Source organism: Ixodes scapularis, unplaced genomic scaffold, assembly GCF_016920785.2.
Source record: "Ixodes scapularis isolate PalLabHiFi unplaced genomic scaffold, ASM1692078v2 PGA_scaffold1__304_contigs__length_218370807, whole genome shotgun sequence".
NCBI lineage: Eukaryota > Metazoa > Arthropoda > Arachnida > Ixodida > Ixodidae > Ixodes > Ixodes scapularis.
The window spans coordinates 166,206,313-166,233,336 of NW_024609846.1; the positions used below are offsets into that span (position 1 = coordinate 166,206,313).

General features: G+C 48.7%; 1 protein-coding gene across 1 annotated transcript in view; it reads left to right on the forward strand.

The window, feature by feature from the left end:
* Positions 1 to 27,024, forward strand: part of LOC8034613 (condensin complex subunit 1) — a 182,994-nt gene that overhangs the window by 136,598 nt on the left and 19,372 nt on the right. Inside the window, exons 29-30 of the mRNA XM_042290992.1 lie at positions 4,181 to 4,261; positions 24,190 to 24,341. Coding sequence (XP_042146926.1) covers positions 4,181 to 4,261; positions 24,190 to 24,341 — 233 coding nt within the window. The remainder of the gene's footprint in view (positions 1 to 4,180; positions 4,262 to 24,189; positions 24,342 to 27,024) is intronic.

Genomic DNA, 27,024 nt, shown 5'->3' on the forward strand with positions numbered 1-27,024 from the left:
AATCACTTATATGAGGTAAGGTAGCGAAATATTGCTTCCAATCCGTGAAAAATCCACGTTTTTCAAACCCCCGTTTCTCCGCGACTGCGCTACGAAGCGCGGCCATCTTGGTATCTATGGAAAGCGCATTTCGTCATCTTCCTATTTCCCGCGTCTACCGTCTCCTCAAATGCGAACTAAGCACATAAAAAACAAAACTTCGGAAGCCTCCCGGTTGGAAACGGCGGCCTCCGATTGGCCTTCTCTGCTGCGCGGGTCGGGCGCGCTCCATCATTGGCCGGCGGAGTGGTTGCCCCTAGCAACAGCGCCGGCGAGGCCGGTATCTGGGGGAGCGTCGTCTGCTCCAACGCCGCTTTCGCCTGCTCGCTTGCTCGCCGAAGGTGCTCTTCTTTGTTTCGGGTTACGCTGTTTTCTTGCTCCCGCTCCGACTTTTTTGCGCGATCATGGATCGACGATCCTTCAAAAAGAAGCACGGGACGACGCATCGCTTCGGAAATCGCAAGCGGAAATCCCCAATGGCCAAGAAAAGTAAGAAAACTTCCCTCCCGCCGCCGAGTCTCGAAAGTGCGCGTCTCATTGAAGCGCAGTTTGCTGCAGACGACTTGAATGCACGACCTAGCACTTCGCGTCCTGTTACTGGCGTCGAAGACATGGCCTCCACGAGCACCGATCGCACCGTTCAGGCGCATTTACAACCGAACTTTGTTTCGACGGAAGAGTCCCGCGAGTGCGCTGCTGCGGTCCGCGAGTCATTGAGTTCAGTGTCGGCAACTGATAGGAAAATGAATCTGACCGGCGAAGGCCAGAAACCCACGAGTGCGGAGCCATCTGATGAGTATTTGGTGGTTCAGGTCGCGGCACTGAACGCGCTCCTCAGCGAGACACCATGCCCGAAGTGCTTCAAGCCGGGAGTCACCGTCGTGCAGGGAACAAGGCTTGGTTTGGCGGTGAAGATGCTCCTAACTTGTTCTGCGTGTGGCGTTGTCACTGACCATTGGTCATCACCGCGACAAGAAGACAGCAGGGCCTTCGAGGTGAACTTGAGGTCAATGCAGGCCATGAAGAGTGTTGGCAAGGGTGCAACTACACTGACAGACTTTTGGTCTGTTATGAACGTGTCACATCGGGGAATGCACCACAAAACATTCCAGGGGCACCTCAAGTCCAAGTTCAGCCCTGCCGCAGATACAGCTGCAGCAGGTGTATGCACTGGTGCCGTAAATGCTGTGCGCAAAGTGTACGAAGAAATGGACCCAACCTTCACAAAGAATGTGACTGTGGTATACGACGGTACGTGGATGACACGCGGTCACACATCCCACATTGGTGTGGGTACCGTGATTGAGTATTACACGGGGTTAGTGTTGGACTCTGTCGTTCTTTCCAACCTTTGCCACGGGTGCGCAGTGGGCCCAAAGCCAGATGCTGAGGGCTACAGCCAGTGGGTGCAGTCGCACAAGTGTCAAAGAAACACTGAAGTGAAGTCGGGCAGGATGGAAGTTGAGGCGGCCCTGTTGCTCTTTGGACGTTCCCTAGCCAAGAACGACTTGCGCTACACCAACATTGTATGCGACGGTGACAGCCGCACTTTTCTGGCCCTCAGCGAGGATGCGACCTACGGGTTTATTCCATTTCAAAAGGAAGACTGCATAAACCACGTGCAGAAGAGGATGGGATCCGCTCTGCGTGCCCTCATTACCAAGGGCAAGAAAGGACAACCCCTCGGCGGAAGAGGTGGCCTGACACAGGAGCTGATCAAAAGGCTCACCAGCTACTACGGCATGGCTTTACGAAGCCACCCTGACGTCGATGAGATGCAGCGAGCGGTGATGGCAACTTTCTACCACATAACTTCGACAGATGAAGAACCACATCATCATCTTTGTCCACCTGGACCCATGAGCTGGTGCAGACATCGAGCGGCAGAAGCTCAAGGCGAGCCTCAGCCAGCTCACAAGTACAAGCTGGCGAGCCATGTTGCCACTGCCCTCCTGCCGGTGTACCAGCGCCTCTCCGAGCCTCAGCTCCTTGACCGGTGCAAGGGAAAGAAGACGCAAAATGCAGCAGAGAGTCTTCACTCGGTAATCTGGTCGGTGCTTCCAAAAGATGAGCACGCCTCCCTGATTGCAGCAGAGACTGCCGTCAGCGAGGCAATCTGCAAGTTCAACTGTGGCAGCTATCGTGCCTACACGGAGTTTAGTTCTTCCCTCGGCATCCGACCTGGAGGACTCGCCCTTCGTAGGGCAGCGGAGAAGGACGCCTCGCGGAAAAAGAAAGCTTCAAAAGCTCTTCAAGCAAAAGGCCAGAAGCCAAAGAGGGGCCGTGCTGAAAAGGACGTGGAAAACTACAACCCTGGTGGCTTCTAAGGTGCGAAGCAGAACCTAGAACTTTAGAGACCGTTTCCTCAGAACTTTACTTTTTGCTTTCCGCTCAGCTCGTGGAGCTGATATCTTGGCTACCGCTTTGAGCATTTTTGTTCCGTTTGTTTCATTATACTCTTTGAACTGTTCTACAGCTCATGACATTCTTATTTTTTTAGATTATTTTATTTTTCAATTTATGAGGGGCTTCTTTGTCTGCATGTCCTTTGTTCCTGTCCGAACCAGGTGACAAAAATTAAAATTAAAAATAATTATGACAAAAATAAAAAAATTTCAAGAATGTCATGTTTTGTAGGATACATTTGGGAATATTGTCGTTGTACAACCACCCTTCTATTGTATTTTTTTAATTCTGCAGGCTCTCCACAAAGACCAAAGCAGAAAAGTTTGATAAATCAAAAAGTAACTTAGATAAGAAAGTGGTATTTTGTTTGTATCACCATACAGGCATTACCAACATATGTGCCAAATTTTATTAGAATCTATTGAAAATCAAAAAAGTTTCTGTCGATCCCCACTTCGTCCCTTAAGACGGGGCAACTTTTTCAGCAATTTCGGGGTTGTTGGCGGGTTGTTTCCTAGCTTTCTCTAGATCGACACAAATTGCTGTGATCGGGTTCGTCTCCGAACGGACGAGCAGCTCGGACAACTCGGAGACGTTCAAAGCGGCAGCAGCCAGTCAGGAATGCAATATTTTCACGTGACACCCCTGTGGTGGTGATGATGACAACTAAAGACTTGGCTCTTGTTTGAAATGGATCGTTTCTGGAAATAAACAGTTTCAGCAAGATTAGTTAGTATTTTTAATGCAATTTAAGGATACAAAAACATGTTTATAGCATGTAACTGTGCGTCTAAATAGTGAGAGAAAAATCAAATTTCACGATGATGATGGCAAGTCGTAGGAATTCGGTTGCTGCGTGTGAATGCGGATGGCCCGTGTTGCTGGTGTTGCGATGTCAAGTTGCTGGGCGAAATTGCCCCGTCTGGAGCGAGCCTGAAACGTTTTATGTCTCACTCTTTGTTCATTTTTGAGGGTTTATAGATTGATTGCAGAGCTTGCGTGAAATTATAGGAACATGCAACAGGCAACAGCCTATCCTTTTCCTTTGAATTGGAGTCAAACGGTGTCCTATAACTGTTAGATATGGGTACATATACATTCAATTGTTAGAGGGCCTCCGATATGCTGTAAAAGGTTTTATTTTTGTGGGCTTAGTATTTCGTGAATCTTGAGAAGTGTGGGTTTTGAGAATGCTTCTCGTACACAAAATATTTTTGATTTTCAGTAGCATCCAGAAATTATGAATATAATACGGTGGATGGCCAATTTGTGTGGCGAGAAAGCGTTTCAGAAATCTGATATTTATCCGAGTGGATTTTGAACCGTAGATGCCATGAAACTAGCATTTTTGTTGTACACACATGCAGTGGGTCACACAGGATGCATTCCATCTTTTCCCCACACCTGTTATCTCTAACGCTTTCTCAAGCTTTAGAGCTTGGTGTTTAGAGACTGTTGTGAACTCAGGAACAGCCCTGAACAATACCGACTTTTCTGTACAATTATTCGGTGCAGACCGTTTTTCGAGACATTGCAGTAGTATGTATGCATAAACCGCCTGTCGGCATTTCATTACTCCGTGGACGGGCTAGCCAGTGTGTGGTTCGCAACAGAAGGCATGCCACAATCCGCGAGACTTCGAAGTCGGGAAAGGCATCGTCTTCAAGGTCGGGGCCTTGCAACCTGCCTGATGTGTTGCAGGCCTCAAGTGCTTTCTGTCGCTTCTCTTCTTCAGACTGCTGTTTGCCTGCATCGACAAGGACCGGCAGCTGGAGGGTTTTGTGGACAAGCTGTGCCTGAGGTTTCTCACAGTGGAGTGAGTATAATTTTCCTCAGTGTCTGATTTCGGTCGAGTGAGAGCGTGCGTCCTTGGCTGCTAATTGGGCGTGGCATCGCAGCTCCCCACTGGGCGCGCGTAATCGGCCAATGAGAAATTTTTGACCTGTTCAATCGGGCAATATTTCGATGAGAATGTCTCATCAACTTGCAGGTAGCAGGAAAGGCCTTGCGGCCTCAGATGTGCTTGTTCTCAGTACTCTTTCGTTCACCGGTCAATGTCGGCTCGTGTACGGCAGCAGGGTGACTTGAGGTTTGCAAAAGAAGCGATGGCTTCCAACGTGAAATAGCAGATGATCACAGTTTCAGCCTGCCTTCGGTCTTGCTTCACTGCGACGCTCGGTTCAGGGCAGACAATCAACATTTTTTCCGTTCTGCTGGTAGATGATGTGTGGTGTTTTCTTGTTTTATTTCTATCTGCGAATGATGCTTCGTAACAGATGAACCACATTCTTTGCTCGCAAAAGGCCTATTAAATCTCAGTTTTGCGGTGACCAAGATCAGACCTCTGGACCAGTTTATTTCCAGAGCTGCTTTCCCTTAGCAGCCGCATTTAACCGCTGCTCCCTGGGTTTTGAACACATATATATTATATGGCTGGTACCTAACCATATCCAGTTAGGCGCTGGCACCGGAAATCGATGGGCCGACCGCCAGTCAAACGCTGACACAGCGCTCGCCTACTCACGGATCTGGCACCAGTGCCTGCCGAACATCTTCCTCGAGTGCCTCCGTGCCACTTCCAGTAGGAGTAAAACACTATGTATTCAGACATATGGCAGCGCACCGCTCCGTGAAACGAGCGCGCTTCTGGCTTCCCCAGAGAAAGAGCATAGAAAAAAGTGACTAGAAAACAGAGTAAAAAGAAAGCAGACTGCTTTGCCGCAACAGACTGAGGTAGTTGCAAGGGTGGTTCTCTTTCGCTGCGAGTCTATGCCAGGGCTCTGCTCAGCGCTGCTGCGTTCCAACCGTTGGAGTGTTTTCTGCACGCTCCGTCGTCTACTGCGTCTCGAACTCCAAGAGGCTCTGAGAAAGTCGCATTTACGTTGCAACTGCAGCAGATGGCACCCACAACTGAGACATCCACAGAGAGCTGAAGCGCTTGCCTTTCACTGGAGGGCTGCTTTGCACTAGGGGTGTGCAAATACTCGAATATACGAACTCGAATCGAATAGAAAGTTCCCGAATAATTCGATTCGCGAATCGAATTCCTAGTATTCGGTTACTCGAATATTCGATATATTCGGCCAAAGACGTGCGGTGGGCGCGGAGCAAACAAAAAAGCAGTTTTTTCTCCCGATGTAAGCGCCGTGATGTTAGACAGACCATGCGAGAAACACCTCTTGGTCCGACCATTCCAAAAAAATCTTTAACGCACAGGTTAGAAAACAAAAAAGTAACGAACGCCACAAACTTTATAGCACGAAGATTTACTCACGATCATGACACAATCTACCCTTGAATCACAACTGAAACATCCCGCTTGCGCCGCTTCCAGAGAGGAATTGTTGGGAAGCCGGAATTCCGCGCCAAGCCTAATTCTTTGCACGAGTAAAACTCCTCGTTTCAAATTGAAGCGCCGATGTAAAACACACTTGCCGCACTCGCAGAAATCGGCTACTGCCCCACTGCACAATCACAGAAAGAAAACCAACGTTACCACGCCAGCGAAACCAACCGAGTTATCGTTGTCTTTCTTTTGGAACCGCAAATTCTGATTCGGATTCCGAATCGGAACGACAACTCGGTTGGTTTCGCCGACGTGGTAACGTTGGTTTTCTTTCTGTGATCGTGCAGTGGTGCAGTAGCCGATTTCTGCGAGTGCGGCAAGTGTGTTTTACATCGGCGCTTCAATTTGAAACGAGGGGCTTTACTCGTGAAAAGAATTAGGCTTGGCGCGGAAGAAACGGAATGGAAAAATAGTGTGCCTAGATTTGGGAGGGTTTCCAACAGCTCGATAGCCGCGTTTGAATTACGAACTGCGAAAAGGCGCCGAAAAGACGAAAGCGTCGGTCGGGTTCGGGCAGGCAGGGCAGGCGTCGTCGCTCTTCTGTTTGTTCGCCTTTTTTCCACGCGACAACACAACTAGGGATGCCGCGAACCACCCGAGGTTCGATTTCGAAAGGTTTCGATATTTTCGAACCGAATCGAATTCGAAAGATTTCGATATTTTCGACCGTACGGAGATTCGAATAGAAAAATTCGCAACTTTCAAAAATCGTGGGGTTTCGAAATCGAAAAGTTCGAAGCTTTCACGGTTTCTAAAAGTTCGGGTTCGATTATTTCGAATATTTTTTTACTTGAGGTTCGAGAAATCCGAAGATTTCGAACTTTCCCTAACTTGAAAATCGAGAGATTCAAATGTTTCGAATTTCTTTGGATCTGAAATTCGAAAAGTTCGAACGTTTCAAATTCTTATGAACTTAAAGTTCGATAAATTCGAAGATTTCGAATTTCTTTCTACATAAAGTTTGAAACGTTCGAAGGTTTAAACTTTTTAGCGCTAAATTCGAAAAAAAAAACGAAAAAAAACAACTTAGGTTTCGGATTTCTTTCAAGTCCAAGTGAGCAAAGTTCGAAGTCCGGTTTTCATGTTCCGCCACAGTTTCAGTTTCAAATAAAGGCCCGTTCACACTCTTGCGACCTGGTAAGACCGAGAGAGACCAGACCGGTTTTTAAGCCTCTTGCGATCTCTTAGAACCAGCTCCGCTGCAGCGCGCGCATCCAATCCTAAGAAGTCGCCAAAGGCCTAAAAGCCGGTCTGGTCTCTCGGTTTTACTCGGTCCCAAGAGTGTGAACAGCGCTTAACGTTTTCACGCCTCACTGGTTTTCACGAAATCAGGTTTAGAAATGTTCGAGTGTTATATTTAGACTGCGTGAAGTTGGTCAGGCAATTAAAGGGGACGACGAGTGCCCCGGATGTGCTGGATTATTTGCCAGTGCAGAGTGACATGTGCAGATCAGTAATTGTGACGGCCAGCCCGGGGGGGGGGGGGGGGGGGGGGGTTAACGTGCATCACGCAGTAGTGATCACACGAACGCACTGTTTAACGATACTCATCCAGTTCGAAACGGCCAGGGGCAGGCAAGTGGTTGAGGCTCAGAAAAACCTTAAAGTGATCTGGCAAGCTGCCTCCCTGCCACCCCGCCACCCGCCACCTGCCACCCCCCCCCCCCCCCGCACGCTGGTACTAATCCGCTTGAACGCCGCCCGAGTGATGCTGGCATATAGTAAGTTTAGTTTTTACATGATTCAAAATCCTAATACAGTCGAACCTCGATATAACGAACTTCAATGTAACGAAATCCTCGATTTAACGAAGTATTTTATTTTTCATAATTTCTTGCCCATAGACCCCATGTATTTTTAGTCCCTATATAACGAAGTCTATTTTGCTGCTATTTCAATATAACGAAGCGCCATGGCCATAGAAGGCAATAAATAAATCAACTCTAAAAAACAACTTCGCAAAAAAATTGTGGTTAAAAAAAAATTTATGCTCAAACGCGAGCGCTTGATAGGTTACTTCACGGGGACAGGCCTTCCAACGTTCCTAGGCTGCCCGAGGATGCGGCGCCGGTAGCGCCGGCGAGGCATGCGGCAAAGCGGATTCCGCGAGGCTGGCCAGAAAGTGCCGAGCAAAAAGTTAACACGGCATAACAGCATCACCACTAACATTCACTGATCACCATAGTCCACTCCACTGTACCGCGGGAGCCAACTTCAGCGGGGGAGCGACGTGATGGCGCGACCGCGCGACCTTCAGCGGGGGCGCGACCGCGCGACCTAGCGCGACCGCACGGGCAGTGCTATCTAGGAGAAGACCGAAAAGACCGATTATCGTCTTGCGAGCGTGATGTAAAGCAAAGGCGCAAGCACACTGTGGGCGCAAGGGGGCAAGTAAACTGTGCGGTCAAGAGTGCTGTGTAGGTTGGAAACATTGGCACCGCCTAAACTAAACAGCTTTATTTTTTAACCGGGCGGTTCACTCACGTGCTTGCTGCCATAAGGAAACGTAAAGTTCTTTCTTTGGACGAGAAAGCAAACGTTTTGGACGCCATCCTGAAGAAACTGCCGAGATCACGAGCACTCGGGAAGTGCTCGACGCAATGGACGTACTGAGGAGGTACACGGCGTCGCATGGGCAGCAGAATGCCGTGCAAGCGCTCTGGGCGCTCGAACGCCGTATGACGCCGCTGCTACTGTCGGACAAGGCGCAAGCAAAACTCGCGGACTACTTCGCCCCTAAATAAATGTCATTTTCGGTGAGTTTTCATACCCGTAAAATGTTTCGGAATTTTTTTTGCATGCTAAAGCCAAATTTCGATTTAGCGAAATTTCAATGTAACGAAGTAAATTGCGAATTTTACCGACTTCGTTACATCGAGGTTCAACTGTACCTTAAATGAAATTTGAAAAAAAAAAAAAAAATTGTAAGCAGACAGAAAAAAGGGGACAGGACAATGTCTTAAACTCAGCTCACGACAACGTCTCAAACTCAACCCAGCTGAAAACTCGGCTCAGGACAGCGTCTCAAACTCAACTTAGCTGAGTTTGAGACGTTGTCCTGTCCCCTTTTCTCTTTCTTCTTACACTATTTCTTTCGAATTTCGTTCCCAGTCTCGGGCTTTTGCATCATGATCAACATACACCAGCTCGCCTGCAAGGGAGTTTGCATCATGATCAACATACACCAGCTCGGCTGCACCTTGACAATTCTTTAGTTTGTGATTGCTTTGGAGGTTTATTTTCCGAGACGGAAGAAACGCCGAGCAAAAAGCACAGAAGCTGACACAACTTGAGGTCGAGGTGCGTTCTACCACACCAGTAGCGTCGGAAGAGGAACAACGGGGGGAAGGGGGAAGGGGGGGAGGGCTCCAGCCTCTTTCTCTCCCTCTCTCCCCCCCCCCCCCCCCACCCCCAAAAATATTTCGGACTGTTAAAGAAAACAATACGGGGAAAGAAGGCATGGTCGAGCTTATTTTAATCTGAAATTATTTATGCATTTGTATAGCTACTGTCGCTCTTCACTGCATAGAAGGTCGCGTAGATGGTCATTGTTAGAAACGCGTTGTCAGAAGGCGCTACTCATCACATGCTCGGTGGTTCGGAAGTTCAAAGCTATGTCTTTTCGACCTAAATGACTGTGCCATTGGTAAGAAATATTAAATAAATAAACATAACAATAAATGCAAAAAATAAAAAGCTGGAGAAAAAAAGAAACTCAAGAATCCACCGGAAGTGTTGTATTCTCGCATATTCACAGGCCCAGAACTACGAAACGAGTTTCTTCTACCAAAATGTGTACAGGCTAAAAGAAACATGTCCCAAAAACGTGAGATGAAAAAATAACAAAAATAAAAATATATATATATATATATTTATGACGTGCCGAGTTTGCACAATATTAGAAATCTTTTTCCCCGAGTTAATTTATTCCTCAACATGAAAATAACAATATATACATTAATTTGTATTCTGCAGATGTTAATGATATGTACTGTCCGTGGTGTTAATTTAAATGTGATACCTCAAACAATTTCGACGAAAAAAAAATACCAAGTTTAGGGCATAATTGCCCATAGATACATGTTTGGATATTTCTTCGAAACTCGTCTTGGAGAATAGTTATCATATCTTAAGACTACACTTACCTAGGCTATACATAGATCATTCTTAAAAAGTTTAACATCTCTACCATAAATATCTTCGGCTATAGCGCGCTTCAAATATGGCACAAATGACAATTGTCAAAAATCCGTCGTCCTTCCTTGCTCCTTCGGGAATCTATTTCTTTAAAACCAAGCATGCCAGACGATTGAAATAAACGGCATTGTCTTTCACAAGTAATGCAGCGCCACATGTAAAAATGCGAGAAAAAAAATTACGAATGTACCTCACAGCTTGAAACCAAATGAAACCGCCCGCCCGTCTTTCGAAGTTCGACGGACTTCGAACTTTTACCCTAAAAGTTCGAAGTTCGTCGAACTTTTGACTTTTCAGAAATCGGAAGTTCGACAATTTTCGAATTCTTTAGATTAACAAGTTCGAAAGTTCGAAAGTTATCGAATTTCTTAGCGTAGGAAGTTCGAAAGTTTGAAAAACTTCGAACTTTTTAGTGCAAGAAATTCGAAAGTTCGAAAATCATCACATTTTTTAGTCTATCAAGTTCAAAAGTTCGACAAGAATCGAATTTCGCAGCGTAATAAGTTCGAAATTTCGGAAAGCGTCGAACTTCTTACTTTAGCAAGTTCGAAAATTCGACTTCCGTCGAAATTCTTGATATGGAAAGTTCGAAAATTCGAAATCTTTCGAAACGCTTGATTCGATCATCGAACTTTCTTTTCGAAAAACGTTTGCGGCATCCCTAGAAACAACGCATGCGCATTCATGATCAATCTGCGATGGAGCCGTCTCTGTGGTTTCAGTTTCGGTTGCTCCCTCTTTTAAATCAAGGCTCTTTAAAACAGGGTAGATAAACGGAAAAATGGATGCGTAGCGGCAGTTGAACGGTGACTTGCGCCACCTAACAACATTTTTTTTCTTACTTTAGATTATATAGTTTAAGCCAGTTTACCTCGTTGCTGTTTACTCAGATTTAACACCTTTCTATTTATTTATGTGAAATCAAATCCTAAGGGCCATTTTTTTTCCTTAAATTGGAGACCAACTATCGCAAAATGCCCCTTTTCTGAGATATACAAACATTAAAAAAAAAAAAGTTGCGGTGTTAGGTTGTGTTTTTAAAAAGAAAAAAAGGCGCGCGTGGCTGTAAATTTTTTTTTTTTTTTTTGTGACGTTTAGGGTAGATAGATTATGTTTGCACCATAAAATTGGATCTTTAGTGCCCAACGTTCAACAGCAACTGCTTTTTTTTTTTTCACCAAAACTTTTTTACATTTTGGCTTTTTTTTTTTGTACAAGACGTATATTCTGCACCAGGCGCATACTCTGCACATATAATAATCGCATTCGCAGCACACTTTGAAAAATTCCTACGAATAAAATCACTATTCAATATTCGATTCGATATTCGTTTTTTTTTTTTTCTTGATTCGATTCGGTATTCGATTTGAAAGCTGCTATTCGGTATTCGCACACCCCTACTTTGCACCCTTCAGTCTCCACATGTGTACATAGTTTCCTTACACTAACACATCACGTTCTGCGTTATCATTGCCTTGGCCACGCTGGTATAGCAAAGGGACGACTTTTTTTTTGACCACCCAGACTTACTACGTTTTTGGAATGCCTGGGCTCTTCCCAGCTTGCTGCCTAGTACAGTCGAAGCTCGTTAATTCGACTCTGACGGTTCCTCGAAAATAGATTGAATTATCGAAGAGTCGAATTATCAAATACCGATCGAAAACGAGTAACGACGTACGGTTGGCTTTTCGCCACGAGAAGCGGCGAAAAGCCAACCGTGACGACGGAGTTTTATTTCGAAAAAAACGCCGATATTTTCTGCTGCCGCATTCCGGTCAGACGCTTCGCAAAAACAAATTTCCGCATATCCTCAATGTGCGACCACATCATCCCGTCGGTGTCTGCAAACGTTGCGAAGTTCGCAAGTACATCGAGCGCAGCGGATGCTTCGGCAGGAGATGAGCGTGGCGGCGGCTCTTCAGCGTCACTCTCGCAGCTGTCGTTCTCCTGACTCTCGGGAAGCTGAACCGATGCTATGATTTCGTCGTCAGTCAATTGACTCCACACAAGCGCTCCATCATCTATCGCAACGTAATCATCGAAACTAACGTTTTCGGGTAGAGCGGACATTAGAACACTGCACTCTTCGTCAAAGTTTTCATCTTCAATTGTGGTTGCCGATGTTGTAGCCGATGCAGTTGCCGATGTAGTAGCCGATGCAGTTGCCGATGTAGACGTAGTAGCCGATGCAGCCGTCAAACTCGCGGTATTTCCATCACACGAGAAACCACAGTGACGAAAGCAGTTCGCGATGATCTGGCTTGGCATGTCCGTCCAAGCTTTAACAAGCATATGAATCGCCACCAACAGAGTGACTTCATAGCGCTTACCCTGGTCCAGACAAAGCAATATTCTTGCGGTACAGGCCTTTCAGGTGTTTGATTATTCCTTGATCCATTGGTTGCAAGAGTGAGGTGGTTGCAGGTGGAAGGAAAATCAGGCGGATCATAAGGAAGTTTTAGAATAACGTACGCAATTTTAGCGAACGCTAGCGCTAAATTTAGCGCTTGTATCACCGCACACGACGCGAGAGAGTTTTAGAATAGCGTTTCTCCGTCGCGACGCAAAAGCCCAAGCATCTCACGCCTGCGACGCCACCAATATACAGTCACAATTTTTATTTCTCACACGAAATGCTGTAACTTTTTTGGTTCAGAGTAACATTTTACATTTGCTTAAAGATGAGAATGCGACGCGAGCGGTTGACCGGTCGCGTCCGCTGGCGTCGCCTTGGCAAGAGAGGTATCGTGTACTGACCTTCGCATATCGTACCTTCGCCGAGAAATGTTCACGCGTCACAAGCATCACGGTGTCGGTGATCGTGGCCAAACCGAGTACACTTTCGTTTCGTATTGAAAATCGCAGTCGCGAGGATGCCGCCGACGTCGCACTTACGACGCCGCCAAAGCAGCCGCTGACATAATCCTGGGAGCCGCCATTTTTTAACTCTGCTCGTCTTGGCTTAAGCCAACTTCTCATCACGAATCCTCCTTGGAGAAGCGCAAAGACTCTTTGCGTACGCACGCTATTTCCGAGGAATAGCGCACGCTAAAATTGCGCACGCAAATCGCAAAACATGGTTTGCGTTCGGAGCATGCGCAGTGGCGACGACGCTATTCTTTGCGTACGCAAAGCTTTATTATGCGCTATTCTAAAACTCCCTATAGACAGCTCCGGCATTTTTGTGTGCGCACTGCAGTTGTCTGCTACTAACACGACCTTGCGCCCCTTGGACGTGAACTGGCGGTTCAATTTTTGAAGCCAATCTTGAAAGATCTCGCGTGTCATCCACGCAGTTTTGTTGAAACGGTAGTCTGTTGGAAGCCGCGGGATGTTCCGAAAGCATCGTGGCGTCTTGGATTTCCCGATCACCAAAAGAGGCAGACGTTCCGTGCCTGTCATGTTGGCTGCCACGAGCACGGTCACCCGCTCTTTACTGCGTTTTCTCCCAGTGCAAGGATCCCCTTCGAACATTATCGTTTTGTCAAGGAGAGCTTTGAAAAACAACGCCGTTTCGTCGCAATTGAATATGTCCTCGGGCGCATACTCCGCAAGAATACATGCGAGCTCCGACGTCTTCCAGTTTTCACACAAATCTTCATCCACATCGGCTCTTTCGCCATACACGTGCTTAAAAATAAGAGAGTGCCTCTCCCTGAATCTTGCGAGCCATCCCTCAGAAGCACGAAATCCCTCGATGCCGAAACGTTCGCTGAACTGTTGAGGCTTTGCGCGAATCGGGTCTCCAGTCATCGGAAGGTTGTGCGTTCTTACTTCTGTCACCCATTTGTAAACGGCTTCTTCGAGTTCTGGAGGAACTGCACTGTGAAGGCATTTTCTTGAATTCACAAATTGCTCTTCTTCAAAAGCTTTCACGATTGCTGCTTCATTCCTAATGTAGGTAGCAAGCGTGCTTTTCTTGAGGTCATACTTTTTGGCAATTTCTTTTCTGGACAATTTTCCCTCCCTAACTTCGTTGAGTATGTGAACTTTTGTTTTTACATCATTCGAAGAGTACTTTCCTCGCTTTTCTTTCGACATTTTCCGGTATGAGCGTTAAACGCCGCGCACTCCAAAGAACAGAAACCAGAAACCGTGTGGCGGCACTGTCCCTCTTCATCGCTCGCTCATTTTTCTCCAGTCCTTCTCCGTCCTCCCGACGTTCTTTCTCACTTCATCGCTCACTCATTTCCCTCTCGTTACTCCCGTCTCCTTCCGCGCGCCTCCCCAAGTGATCGGGCCGATGCGCTCTGACTGGGTCTTATCTCGACTAATCAAATCGGCCCCTTCTCCGGCACGAGGCGCCGGCGAAAGGGCGCCTGTCTGCGCGGGCGCTCTTTCGTGGAGCGCGCGAAAGAGCACCGATGGGCATCGCGCGTCTGTGGAGGTGTCGCAATCAGGCGCGGGCTCGCTGCAACGGCTGTTTGCCAATATGGATAGGGACGCATGTTGTGTTCTGAGGCGCCGTTTTAACCTTTAAACTTATAGTGTTAGCTTAAAAAATATTTCCCGGTTACGAAGATGCTGGCTCCAGGGACGAATTATCAGGTTGGGGATATTTATCAGATCGAAATGCCGGGGTTTTCTGCCTATTGAAGCCTGTACATTTCTGACGGTGCTAAACGGGAGGATCGAATTAACGCGATGATCGGAATAACGGGAGTCGAAATAACGAGCTTCGACCGTATCTCCAAATTCTGAATAGGTCTTGGAAAACATCCAATGAGGGGGATATCAGAACCAGCATAGTTTCCTTGCACTTTCCAGTGGCGTAATGTCGCACGTTGTACATAACTTTCGAGTCAAGCGGGCGGTCCAAGAAACAGTAGGTTGTGCGTCTTCTTTCATTCAGCTGAATGAAGCTTCCGTAGCTTTTAATTCACACCATCAAACTCCTTGTAAAGCTTTGAGAACAAGTTCTTCCACCTAAATACTAACATTTGGCATCACCTCTCATTGTTGCCAGGGGAGTATTTCAGCTTGAAAAGGCTGCGAAGACCTACTTCGAAAATTCACTAACTTTGCAAGGGATCATTTTGACCTAATTTTTTTTACTAATTGAGACATGTCTATTTGTGTGTTGAACCGATTATGCCGTCGCTCCACTTTAAGGGGGACACCACCTGGAAGGTTGAACTTTTTACTCAATCTGAATTAAATTTGAAGGGTGTGTTGGTAATCATATAGAAGGACTGCATGCGAAATTTCAGCTCTAGGGAGTATTCAGTGGATGCCATATTTGTGGTTGCTGTTTAAGGCGCATGCTCAGAACGAGCTCACATTGACAGGTTACTAAGACTGGCAATCTTGATGGTGTGGAATGCACGTTGCAAAAGAACTGTGGAAGCTCGCCATCAGTACGCACTTGGCAGTTGTTCACGCAGCTATGGCCGCCAGAGAATACTCCCTATAATCCAGTTTTGTGAGGTACTACTGAGAAACCACATATCCTACTACAGTCGAACCTCGATATAACGAGCTTCAATGTAACGAAATCCTCGATTTAACGAAGTATTTTATTTTTCATAATTTCTTGCCCATAGACCCGATGTATTTTTAGTCTCTATATAACGAAGTCTATTTTGCTGCTATTTCAATATAACGAAGCGCCATTGCCATAGAAGGCAATATATAAATCAACTCTAAAAAACAACTTCGCAAAAAAATTGTGGTTAAAAAAAAAAAATTATGCGCACACGCGAGCGCTTGATAGGTTACTTCACGGGGACAGGCCTTTTAACGTTCCTAGGCTGCCCGAGGATGCGGCGCCGGGAGCGCCGGCGAGGCATGCGGCAAAGCGGATTCTGCGGGGCTGGCCAGAAAATGCCGAGCCAAAAGTTAACACGGCATAACAGCATCACCACTGACATGCACTGATCATCATAGTCCACTGTACCGCGGGTAGCACGGGAGCCAACTTCACCGGGGGAGCGACGTGCGACGTGATGGCGCGACCGCGCGATTGCACGGGCAGTGCCATCTAGGAGAAGGCCGAGAAGACCGATTATCGTCTTGCGAGCGTGATGTAAAGCAAAGGCGCAAGCACACTGTGGGCACAAGGGGGCAAGTAAACCGTGCGCTCAAGAGTGCTGTGTAGGTTGGAAACATTGGCACCGCTTAAACTACACAGCTTTATTTTTCATTCAACTGGGCGGTTCACTCACGTGCTTGCTGATATAAGGAAACGTAAAGTTCTTTCTTTGGATGAGAAAGCGAACGTTTTGGACGCCATCCTGAAGAAACTGCCGAGATCACGAGCACTCGGGAAGTGCTCGACGCAATGGATGTACCGAGGAGGTACATGGCGTCGCATAGGCAGCAAGATGCCGTGCAAGCGCTCTGGGCGCTCGAACGCCGTATGACGCCGCTGCTACTGTTGGACAAGGCGCAAGCAAAACTCGCGGACTACTTTGCCCCTAAATAAATGTCATTTTCGGTGAGTTTTCATACCCGTAAAATGTTTCGGAATTTTTTTTTCGCAAGTTAAAGCCAAATTTAGATTTAGCGAAATTTCAATGTAACGAAGTAAATTGCGAATTTTACCGACTTCGTTACATCGAGGTTTAACTGTATATAGTAAAAAGCATCTCTCCTTCAAGGAAAGCTGAAATGGTTTTAAAAAATGAGTTAATGCTTTTTTCTGGCTTAGTTTTTCCTGGAGAATCTAGATATCTGTTGGGACGCAGCCTGGGAGAAGTGATACCATAGGCATCCCAAACTCAACTGATCTTTTTATTTCCAAGTGCCCGTTCCCGGGCAGGTCTTCCTCCTCGGCCTCACCTCCTTTCCCCGTCTTCTCCCCCGCTCCCCACATTCCTCAGTCACCGCGGCCGAGGGGAATTCTCCCGGGCGGGAAAAGGGGGGACATATCCGGTTGGCAGGCTAGGCCAGGTTCGTCGGGCAGCCACGCCCGCGCGTGGCGTGATATGATCACCACAATACTCCCTCCTTAGTGAGTGAGTGAGCGAGCGGAAGAAGGAATCACAGGTCGAGCCGCACAGGGGCCCTGATACGCCGGCTGTTGCACATGGTTCTCGCGCTAGCTGGCGGAAGTGGCACCGAAGGCAGCTTTGCAGGAGGTACGGCCGCGAAGGGGGTGGACGTTGTGGTAGCCGAGCGTTCCATGTGGGCCGGTTTCATGCGGTCCATTGACACGACATCTCGTCGGCCACGCCTGTCGATGGTTATCATCTTGTTGTTGCAGCGCAGCACCATAAATGGCCCATCGTACGGGGGCTGAAGAGGGCGCCGCACAGCGTCGTGCACGATGTGAGGTCGGCGCTCACGTGTGCGGCTCGTGCTGTTGGCTCACGGGGAGGGGTCGCTCTGAGTTTTGCCATGAGGTCCCTTAGGTGAGACGCGTAGTCTCCGGTGGCGACGCGGGCTTCTGGTTGACTAGGGCCAAAGTACCGTATTTACTCGCACAATGAACGCACTCGCGTAATGAACGCGCCCCCAAGTCGGCTTTCAAAATTTCGACTTTTTTTTTTCACTCGCATAATAAACGCACCCCCAACTGGGACTTCAAAATTTTGACCCCCTCCCCCCACGCGCGCGAAATGAACGCACTTTTCTATCCTGGTGCAGCGAGGTCGCGAATGCATGGGCAGCGTGGGCGAACAAAACGCCTTGCCAAAGGCGTTAAAAAAAAAATTTGCAAAGATCTAACGGAAGCAAAAAAAAAACATGAAGAGAAGCTTTTTCTTTTTTTTTTTTTTTTTGCACTGCGCAGTCTGGATTTTGGATTCCCACGCCGCCGCGCGCAAGGAGGTAAGAAAGACAAGCGGAGAAGCGTTCTAAGCGAACGAAAAAGCTTGCGAAAGGCGGCAAAAAGAAAAAAAAAAAAAAAACACAACTAAAAAAAAACTTTTTTTTTTTTTTTGCACAGCGCAGTTTGGCTACGGGGGGGGGGGGGGGGGGGGGGGGGGGGTCGTGCGCTGCGCGCAAAGAGGTAAGAAAGAGGAGCAGAAAAGAAGCAAACGAAACAACTAGCCAAAGGCTGCAAGTAAAAAAAACAAAAAAACCAGGGAACTGAAAACAACAGAAAGAGCTTTTTTTTCTTTTGCACATTGCAGTTTGGTTATGGGTGTCGCGCGCCGCGCGCAAGGAGATAAGAAAGATAAGCGGAGAGCCCTCGCCTAAGCAACACCTAAGCAGACAAAAGAGCTTGCGAAAGGCGGGAAAACAAAAAAACAAAAAACTAAAAAAAAAAAAAAGGAGTTCTTTTTTTTTTTTTTTTTTTTTTGCACAGCTTAGTTTGGTTACGGGGTCGGGCGCCGCGCGCAAAGAGATAAGAAGTTACTTCGATCTTTCAGGATGAAAGGTCCGTTCATTATGTTCATTATGCGAGTAAATACGGATGCAAAAATTTTACTTCGCGTAATAAACGCCCCCCCTAACTTTGCATCGATTTTTCGGAAAAAAAAGTGCGTTCATTCTGCGAGTAAATACGGTACTCGCCGGGAAGGCGGAGTGTTGTCTTGTACACGAGTTCGGCTGTGCTGCAGCCAATGTCAGCTTTCACCGCGGTGTGGATGCCCAGAAGGACTAGGGGCAGTGCCTCCACCCAGGAATGTCCCTCGTTTGCCATCAGTGCTGCCTTCAGGTGGCGATGGAATCTCTCCACTATGCCCTTGCTCGTTGGATGGTAGGCTGTGGTCTTGACACGCGCGGCGCCGATGAGATGAGTAAAACCAGCAAACAAGGCCGACTCAAACTGACTGCCTCTGTCCGTGGTGATGGTGGAAGACACTCCAAAGCGAGACAGCCAGTGTTGGAGGAAGTTACGAGAGACGGTCTCGGCGGTCATGTCTGGTACGGGAATGGCTTCTGCCCAACGCGTGAAGCGGTCTATGCATGTTAGGATGTATGACTGGCCTTGACAAGGTGGTAGCGGGCCAACAATGTCGACGTGGACGTGGTCGAATCGAGCGTCTGATGTTGGAAAGGTTGCCAAAGGTGTCACAATGTGGCGCTGCACCTTCGAACGCTGACACGAAAGGCACTCACGTGTCCACTGGCGCACATCGCGGTTGATGCCGGGCCAGTTGAAACGGGAAGTGACCAACTTCTGGGTTGCTTGAATTCCAGGTTGGGACAGCCTGCGCAGTGATGCGAAGATCTCGCAGCGAAGACCAGAGGGAACAAATGGGCGGGGGCTACCTGTAGAGGTGTCGCAGCGCACCTTCTCCTGGGCTGCCGTGAGAGTTAACCACTGCAGTGTCAGTGAGGTTGTTTTCGTTTGTAGGCGGTTTAATTCTTCATCACCGCGCTGAGCCGCCGCCAGCTTTCCGTGATCGATCCCGGCAAGGGAGCAGAGAGCGCTAACTGGGCTGCGCGAGAGTGCATCTGCGACGGCGTTGTCGACTCCCCTGACGTGGCGAATATCTGTCGTAAATTCAGAAATGTACGACATCTGACGTAGCTCACGTGCTGTGTGAGCGCCGCCATCCGAGATGGCGGAACGCAGCGCGTAGGTGAGGGGCTTGTGGTCGGTCATGACGAAGAATTCCACGCCTTCCAAGAAATGCCGGATTGCGGCGTAAGCGGCTAGCAGCTCGCGTCCAAATGTGCTATAGCGCCGCTTCGTCGGCCGCCATACTCCACCGTTTAGCTGCTGCAGGACGGCACCCACGGCCGTGTCCGAGGCGCTGATCATGACGCACTGTGGGATACCCGGTTGGGGGTATGCCAGGAGTGCGGCATCAGCCAGGCTGTCCTTGATTAGTCGAAAAGCCATCATCGCCTCGTCGTTCCAGTTGAGCACGCTCGCAGCACTTCCGGGGCCAGACAACAAGCTGTGCGGAGGATGGAGAATGGCCGCGCACTGGGGAACGAAACGCCAATAGAAGTTTACCAGTCCGAGAAACTCGCGGTGCTGGCGCCTCGTGCTGGGCTGCGGGAACTCTTTGATGGTTTCGACCTTCTGTGGGTGTGGTCGAATTCCGGAGCTTGAGATGACGTGTCCAAGAAATGCCAGCTTGTGTACTCCGAGCTCGCACTTTGAGGTATTCACGACGAATCCATTTTCTGTAAGGCGCCGGAACACGGTGCGCAGGTGCTCCTCGTGTTCCTCTGGCGAGCTGCTCGCAATGAGCAGATCATCGAGGTAGGCATGGCAGAAGTCGAGGCCGTGCAAGACGCCGAAGCGTTGAAAGGTCTGACCTGAGTTGCGGAGGCTGAACGGCATTCGAAGGAATTCAAACAGTCTGAATGGCGTTGAGATGGCCGTCTTTGGGACGTCCTTTGGGGCCACGGGGATCTGATAATACGCCCGCACGAGGTCCACTTTGGAGAAGATTGATGCGCCGTGCAGATTCGTAGTGATGTCGTGGATGTGTGGCACTGGATAGCGGTCAGGTACAGTTGCCCGATTCAGTGCGTGGTAATCCCCGCAGGGTCGCCAATCTCCTGGTGTCGACTTGGGCACCATGTACAGTAGGGATGCCCAGGGGCTGGCTGAAGGTCGGACAATTCCGAGCTCCAGCATATGGTCGAACACCTGACGGGCCACTTGTAACTTTTCGGGTGGCAGCCGGCAGGGCCTTGTGTGAACCGGTGGGCCTGTCGTGCCGATGTGGTGTCGCATGTCATGTTTGACTGCCGAGTCCGCTTGTGGTTGGCGCATCAGATCAGGAAACTCGTTCAGGATGGCAGTGAAACGTGCTGCCCCTGGCGGTCCGATCAGTGTTGGGCTGGCTTGCCCTGCACGGCCGCTTGTGAGATGGGATCCTGGAGTCTTCGGTTTCGCACATCGACAAGGAGGCCAAAGTGGCGAAGGAAATCCGCCCCCAGAATTGCGAACTTGACGTCGGCGACCATGAACACCCAGCGGAACGTCTTGTGGAGGCCTAGGTCCAGGGATAGCGAGCGGTGCCCGTAAGTTGCAATTGTTGCACTGTTGACAGCTTGTAGGGGGAATCCGCTCGGGTGCTTCCGATCGGCGGCCGACGCCGGGACCACGCTCACCTCTGCGCCCGTGTCGACGAGGAAACGAACGCCCTTGGAGCGGTCGGTCAGAAAGAAAACTGAGGGGCGACTTTCGGGCAAGGTGGAGGCACTGGTCGCCCTCAGTGCTGGCCCCGACCGTTTCCCGAGTGTTCGCAGGGAGGCACGCAGTTTCGTGCGGCGTTGCCGTACCTCCGGTGATACCAGCATACCTTCTGGCTCTGCTGTGGTTTCGGCTTTGCACTTTGGTTTGGGGGATGCACGCCAGATGCTCGTAGGGCCGCCACTGTGCTGGTGAGGCACGAGATCTCCGCTCGGAGCTCGTGAAGTTGGTCCGGCTGCGCTGGTTCCGCTTGCACGGTCGCGACAGAGGGTATTGCAACCGCCATAAGTGCGTCGGCTTGCTCGGCCAGCTTGGATAGGTCCTTCTCTCCGGTGGAGGTGAGCACCATGCGGACGTTTGATGGAAGCCGTTGAAGGAAAATCTCCCGAAGCAGGAGACTGTCGAGACCGGCCGCCGTGCTGCCGAGCAGTTGTTGCATGTGGCGTAGCAGTTGACTGGGCGTTCGTTCCCCGGGATCAGATTCGTAAAGAAGTTGCTGCAACCGCTGCGGTTCCGAGGGCGATACCCGGCGAATGAGCGTCCGCTTCAGCGTGCTGTACACATCCTCCGCCGGTGGGGAGAACAGCGGGTCGCGAATCTCGCTCGCCGTTGCGGGCGGCAGGCTGCTCACCACGTGGTGGTACTTTGTGAGGTCCGCGGTGATGCGCCTTGCGGCGAACTGTGACTCCACCTGGAGGAACCACAGCTCGGGGTCCGCGGTCCGAAATGGGGGCAACTTGTTGTCGACGGCGGCAACCATCGGGACGTCGGAGCTGAGTTGATCATTCATTGTGCGATTGAGCGTCGCGGGTCACCAATGTTGGGACGTAACCTGGGAGAAGTGATACCATAGGCGTCCCAAACTCAACTGATCTTTTTATTTCCAAGTGCCTGTTCCCGGGCAGGTCTTCCTCCTCGGCCTCACCTCCTTTCCCCGTCTTCTCCCCCGCTCCCCACATTCCTCAGTCACCGCGGTCCGCGGGCGAGGGGAATTCTCCCGCGCGGGAAAAGGGGGGACATATCCGGTTGGCAGGCTAGGCCAGGTTCGTCGGGCAACCACGCCCGCGCGTGGCGTGATATGATCACCACATATCACCATCATCTGACCTCAAAACACCACTAAGTGCGAAAGAAACAAAAAACATGCAGCTGCTCATTGCTCACCGCCACTAAATGTTATTGGTTGGTCGAGCCGTGACGTCATAAAATGATCGGGCGCGATTCTAATTGCATCTTTAGCGCAACAATCTACTGGCAATTCTTACCTCGTTTCCTCTACGCTTTGCGTAAGCTTCTCAAATTCGCCGAGGTGCCTGCTTCTTCTGTAGGAAGATGCTCGAAACTACTGGACTCGCAACCATTTAATGAAGATAACCCTGTTCTTTTTCTACACCCATGAGTTTCGAGATGTGAAACTAGTGGGTGTGCAGGAAGATCTTTTGTAAATGGCTGCTACTCCAGCAATGTTTGTCTTCTTTTCTCTCTCGTCATGTATCTTTGTGTCTCTCTCTTTCTTCGTGTATCTAGAAGCATGAATCACCAACTAGCTCAGTATCGACGACGCCTGATGCTGGCTCTGAGGAGCGCACGCGAGGAACCTTTTGTGACGTCAGATACTTTACTAGGGGAACACAGAACACTTTCCTCGTTTGCATTAGACAGAACGACAACCAATTTGGCGACCCCTTTCTCCCCCCCACACCCCTCGACTCGCCGCCGGAGCAAGTGAAGGCGATGCCTCGGAATTCGAGGTGTACGAATACTCGAATATACGAATTCAAATTGAATAACAAGTTCCCGAATAATTCGATTCGCGAATCGAATTTCTAGAATTCGGTCACTCGAATATTCTATATATTCGTCCAAAGACGCGCAGTCGGCGCAGAGCTGATAAAAGAGCCGTTTTTTTACAGCGGAGCTGTTAAGGGCTAGTTTCCTGAGGATTGTGTCCCCCGCAAAGAAATGTCGACACAAAACTCCAGACGGCTACCGCCATCTATGAGCGACGGCAACTACCGGACAATCATCTTGCCGGCCTCGCTCATAGATGGCGGCAACCTTTCCAGCCTTTCCACCCTGGTTTTCACCAGAGCGGAAATGCTGAATTTCTCTAGGCGTCGCCCTAAACTTCGTCCTCGAGGTCGTCCTAGAAGTTGTCCTTGAGGTCGTCCAAGACTTTTTGACTCTCCACTTAGAATTCTGCCTGCATCGAGCGCTTCAGATTTCCTTGTGAAAGAAGAGCAGGTTGCTCGCCTGGAAAGCCACCGCCGAAAACAGAAGCTACAGCTCCGCTGCTGTTCCTTCTTCACCAGAGTGGAAAGGAAGGCTGAAATTTTTTTTGTATGTATCTAGCACGGCTGCGCAGAAAATGCAATAAACTAAAAACCCAAATCTTTTTTTTTTTTTTTTTTATTGGAATTGGAATTAGAAGCGCTTGACGCAGTGGAACTTTAGGCGATAGTGGCTTCGCGGCGGTTGCAAACTTATTCGCGCTGCCGCTCGTTCTGTTCCCGCTCTTCTTCTCCCGAAGAAATGTTGCTGCCACCTATGAGCGACGGCAGCAACCAGTTGTCTGGTTGCCAAGGCTGAAAAGGTTGCCGCGATCTATGAGCGACGGTGGCAAGCAGACAACCGGCCAACACAACTCTGGACAGCTACCGCCATATATGAGCGACGGTGGCAACCAGAGTGTTTTGTCGACCACCGGTGTCGACATTTGTTTGGTACCGGACACGATCCTGGGAAAACTAGCCCCTAACAGCTCCGCTGTAAAAATGACCATTCTTTCTTTAATTTTTTTTTTTTATTTTAACTTTTTGTGCTTAGCCCACCGAGACATGGCCCTTCCCACTTTTTTTTTATGAATTTCGGACAGCAGGGGGTGGTGGGTGAGGACTCGGGCTGCTACAGTAGGTGTTGTAGGTATCAAATAAATTTGTTTCTTAAGGAGTGCCGGTACTTGGCTGGCCAAAAAGCTTCCTTCGCCACGTCGCTGTCAAGCTCCGGTGTCTGTCGGGTTAGCTAAGCGACGTGCAGTGCCGTGGCACTCGGTGAACTTGGTGAAATGCCATGTATCGAATCAACATTCCTTTTCTTGTTAGTCGGCAAACGTGGGGCGTCGCTCTACTACAGCCGTCATTTCCCCTTCCAGCCTGGAGAGGCAGTGGTGCGATGTGGCCTTCTGCCTGAGCCTGATGCCTTACTCGGAGCGGAGCATCCGCAAGCTGCACGAGCACCTTGCCTGTTACAAGGACAAGCTGCACCTCGACACCGTGTACAACAGCTTCGTCAGCATCCTCTCGGGTGAGCTCCCAGCTTCGGCCCGTTCCCCGTCGGGACTGCCGACCCAGCAAACCGACATTACCCTGCTAGGTTTCTAAAAGCAGCTTCTCCGAGGTCTCTCTGCTTTGTTGGCAGCTTATTACAACTGGGCTGGCATTTGCACGCGGTGAAGCCTAATCCAGATTCGCCATTTTCCCAGTGCCGTAGTTTCCGGACTAGGGGCCACAAACTAGTATACGTATTTAAAGGTAGAAATGTGACCGAAGTGTGGACTATCCACAGGTGCTGACTATACAAGAATTTTTTTTTTTTCTAGATTTCTCATTATGATTAGATGTAGCCAATTTTGCAAATGACGGAGTATGTTAATGACGACGTATGTGTAATACGAGCTTCTTTGTGAGCTAATAAAACAGGCATTTGAAAAGATGTACTGTGTACGGTAATTCTCTACGTTTAGACTAGGTGCCAGGTGCACACTATGTACCGGGTGTAGACTATCTAAGGGAAGCCCCTTTTTCAACCGTAATTTGCTTTTGCAGACAATTCTCCAGTTTTTGATTACGGTAGACACACATTGAGACAAACTCGCTTTAGCCGAATTCTCGGACGTGCCGAACAATGGGTGAATGTTTGGTTAGTTTCCCAAAAACGGAACACAGAAAATATTTGCTTAATACGAGCATCGGTCGCACATTTTGGTTAACTCGTGCGGCAGCAGCGACAGCCCACAGCAGGCGAAGACCTAAATACGGGGGAGGGGGAATGCATGACGGAAGCTTGAGCGGTCATGCTGAGAAAAAAAAGTCATAAACGTGCAAGACAAAGCAGAGGTGCAAGGAGCTGCTGCGTGCAAACAACAACAACAAAATGCATGAGGTGGTGGAGCAAAGGAACTGAGAGAGAGAGAGAGAGAGAGGGAGAGAGTGGAAGAGAGTAGAAGAGAGTAGGCAGAGAGCATGAAAAATCTCCCCAATCCCTCGAGCCCTCAAGGTCCCTGCGTGGTTTCGGTGGCATCTTCTGTTCGGGAGGTTTCGAGCAGTTCTGGGTTTCAATTGTTGAGGGGGGGAAAAGGGGGGGGTTTCGACCACATTTTTTTTTTCGACTTGTGAGCAGTTTTGGGTTTTGGTTGCTGGCTCTTTGTTTGTACTTGCTGTGACGAGAGATTGCGCTATCAACCAGCTCAATGATGTCGAGCTTTTCAGTCCTTCCCGCTCGTAAAGGAAGTTGAAATTTTAGGGGATATAAAGGGGGCTACGCTGTCAAAGACCAATTGCACGCAAGTTCGGCATGATATCAGGTATTGTCGAAGGTGGGAAAAGAATCCTGGACGCTTTCAATGGCAGCAGCTTCGCGCTAAAACGAAAGAGGATGTGCACCATTCTTGCTTGGATCCAGCAAGCAAGCACAGACTTGCCTGTGAATGGGACTCAGCTGTGTGAAACAGTGCTATGTTTCTTTTCGTTATAAGAAGCGAAATAAATATTTATTTTCAACTGGGCCTTTATTGTAAGTTTCTAGACTAACTCTAATTTAGACACATCTAGTAAGATATTTTAGTTACCATACTTGTGTTAAGCTGAACTTCTGATAAGCCAAACACATTTTCAAGTTAAAAGAAGTCTACTTCGGAAAATGTTTTATGTGTTTGTTAAGTATCGTTTCAGGGCTACAATAAGTGGGCCAGACCGCATTGATACTTATAAGAATCTACTAAGACAGTTTTGTGTTCTCGGACACAAACGAAAGTTTGCACCAGCTGGCTTATTCTCCCAGCTTGAAGTGAGGCATCGTGGGAAGAGAAACCGCTTTTTGACCACCATCGATGTGGTCAAAGCCATGATTCGTGGCAGGTGTTGTGCTTGGTTAGCTGTCCCTTGGTGTATTTGAAAACGAGCCAGACATGGGGATAACTTGCGTAAATGAGCATTTATTTCGTATCTAATGTTGTCGTGATAAGCGTAAAGAAAAAGATAAAAACATTGGTGTTGTGTTGTGCCGAGTGGCTCCGGCAAATCCGCCCGAGTGACGTCGACGAGCGCGTAGCACTCGGTGTGTCAAAAGCGACCAAGTTCTGGCGGATGAACCTTGCACTGAACTCATAGCTAGCCCTTCACCTTAATAAATCACGAATTTGCCATTGAAGCGGGAGGACAACACCAAAATTTTGCGATGCACACACGTTTGAGATTGAAGCGCACTTCATAGACCCCGATCGTAACATTCCCAAGTTCAGTTTCTTTGTCGACCAACATTTACCGCTGCTATCATTTACACGGGCAGACACCCAAATTGGAAAGGTACAATCGACTTATAGTAAGGTAGATTGCACCGCATATACCGTGTTTATGTAATCGATAGAGGTGATATTGGCTGCGTGCAGAGTGGGGGGCAGCAACACATGCGGCAAGAAGGGTGTTGGAACCCCATTTGGCCCGGTTCAGCTCTTTTCGCAATAGTTGCTCTTTCGGAAAGTTTCAACCCAGCCGAGATTGTGCAGTCTGGTTCGGGACATTCCTGGGCTTGCCACATGTATAAAAGCAGCGGTGATGCGCTGCTTTGAGTCGGTCGCCCTTTTGTCGCGGACGCAAGGTGCAATGTACCTTTCTCTTTAGGCTCAAGTTTACCTCATTAAATGTTTTTTTTTTTTCAGTCTTACATATGTCTCCTCTAATACAACATAACTTTTTGTTATGTCTTCGAC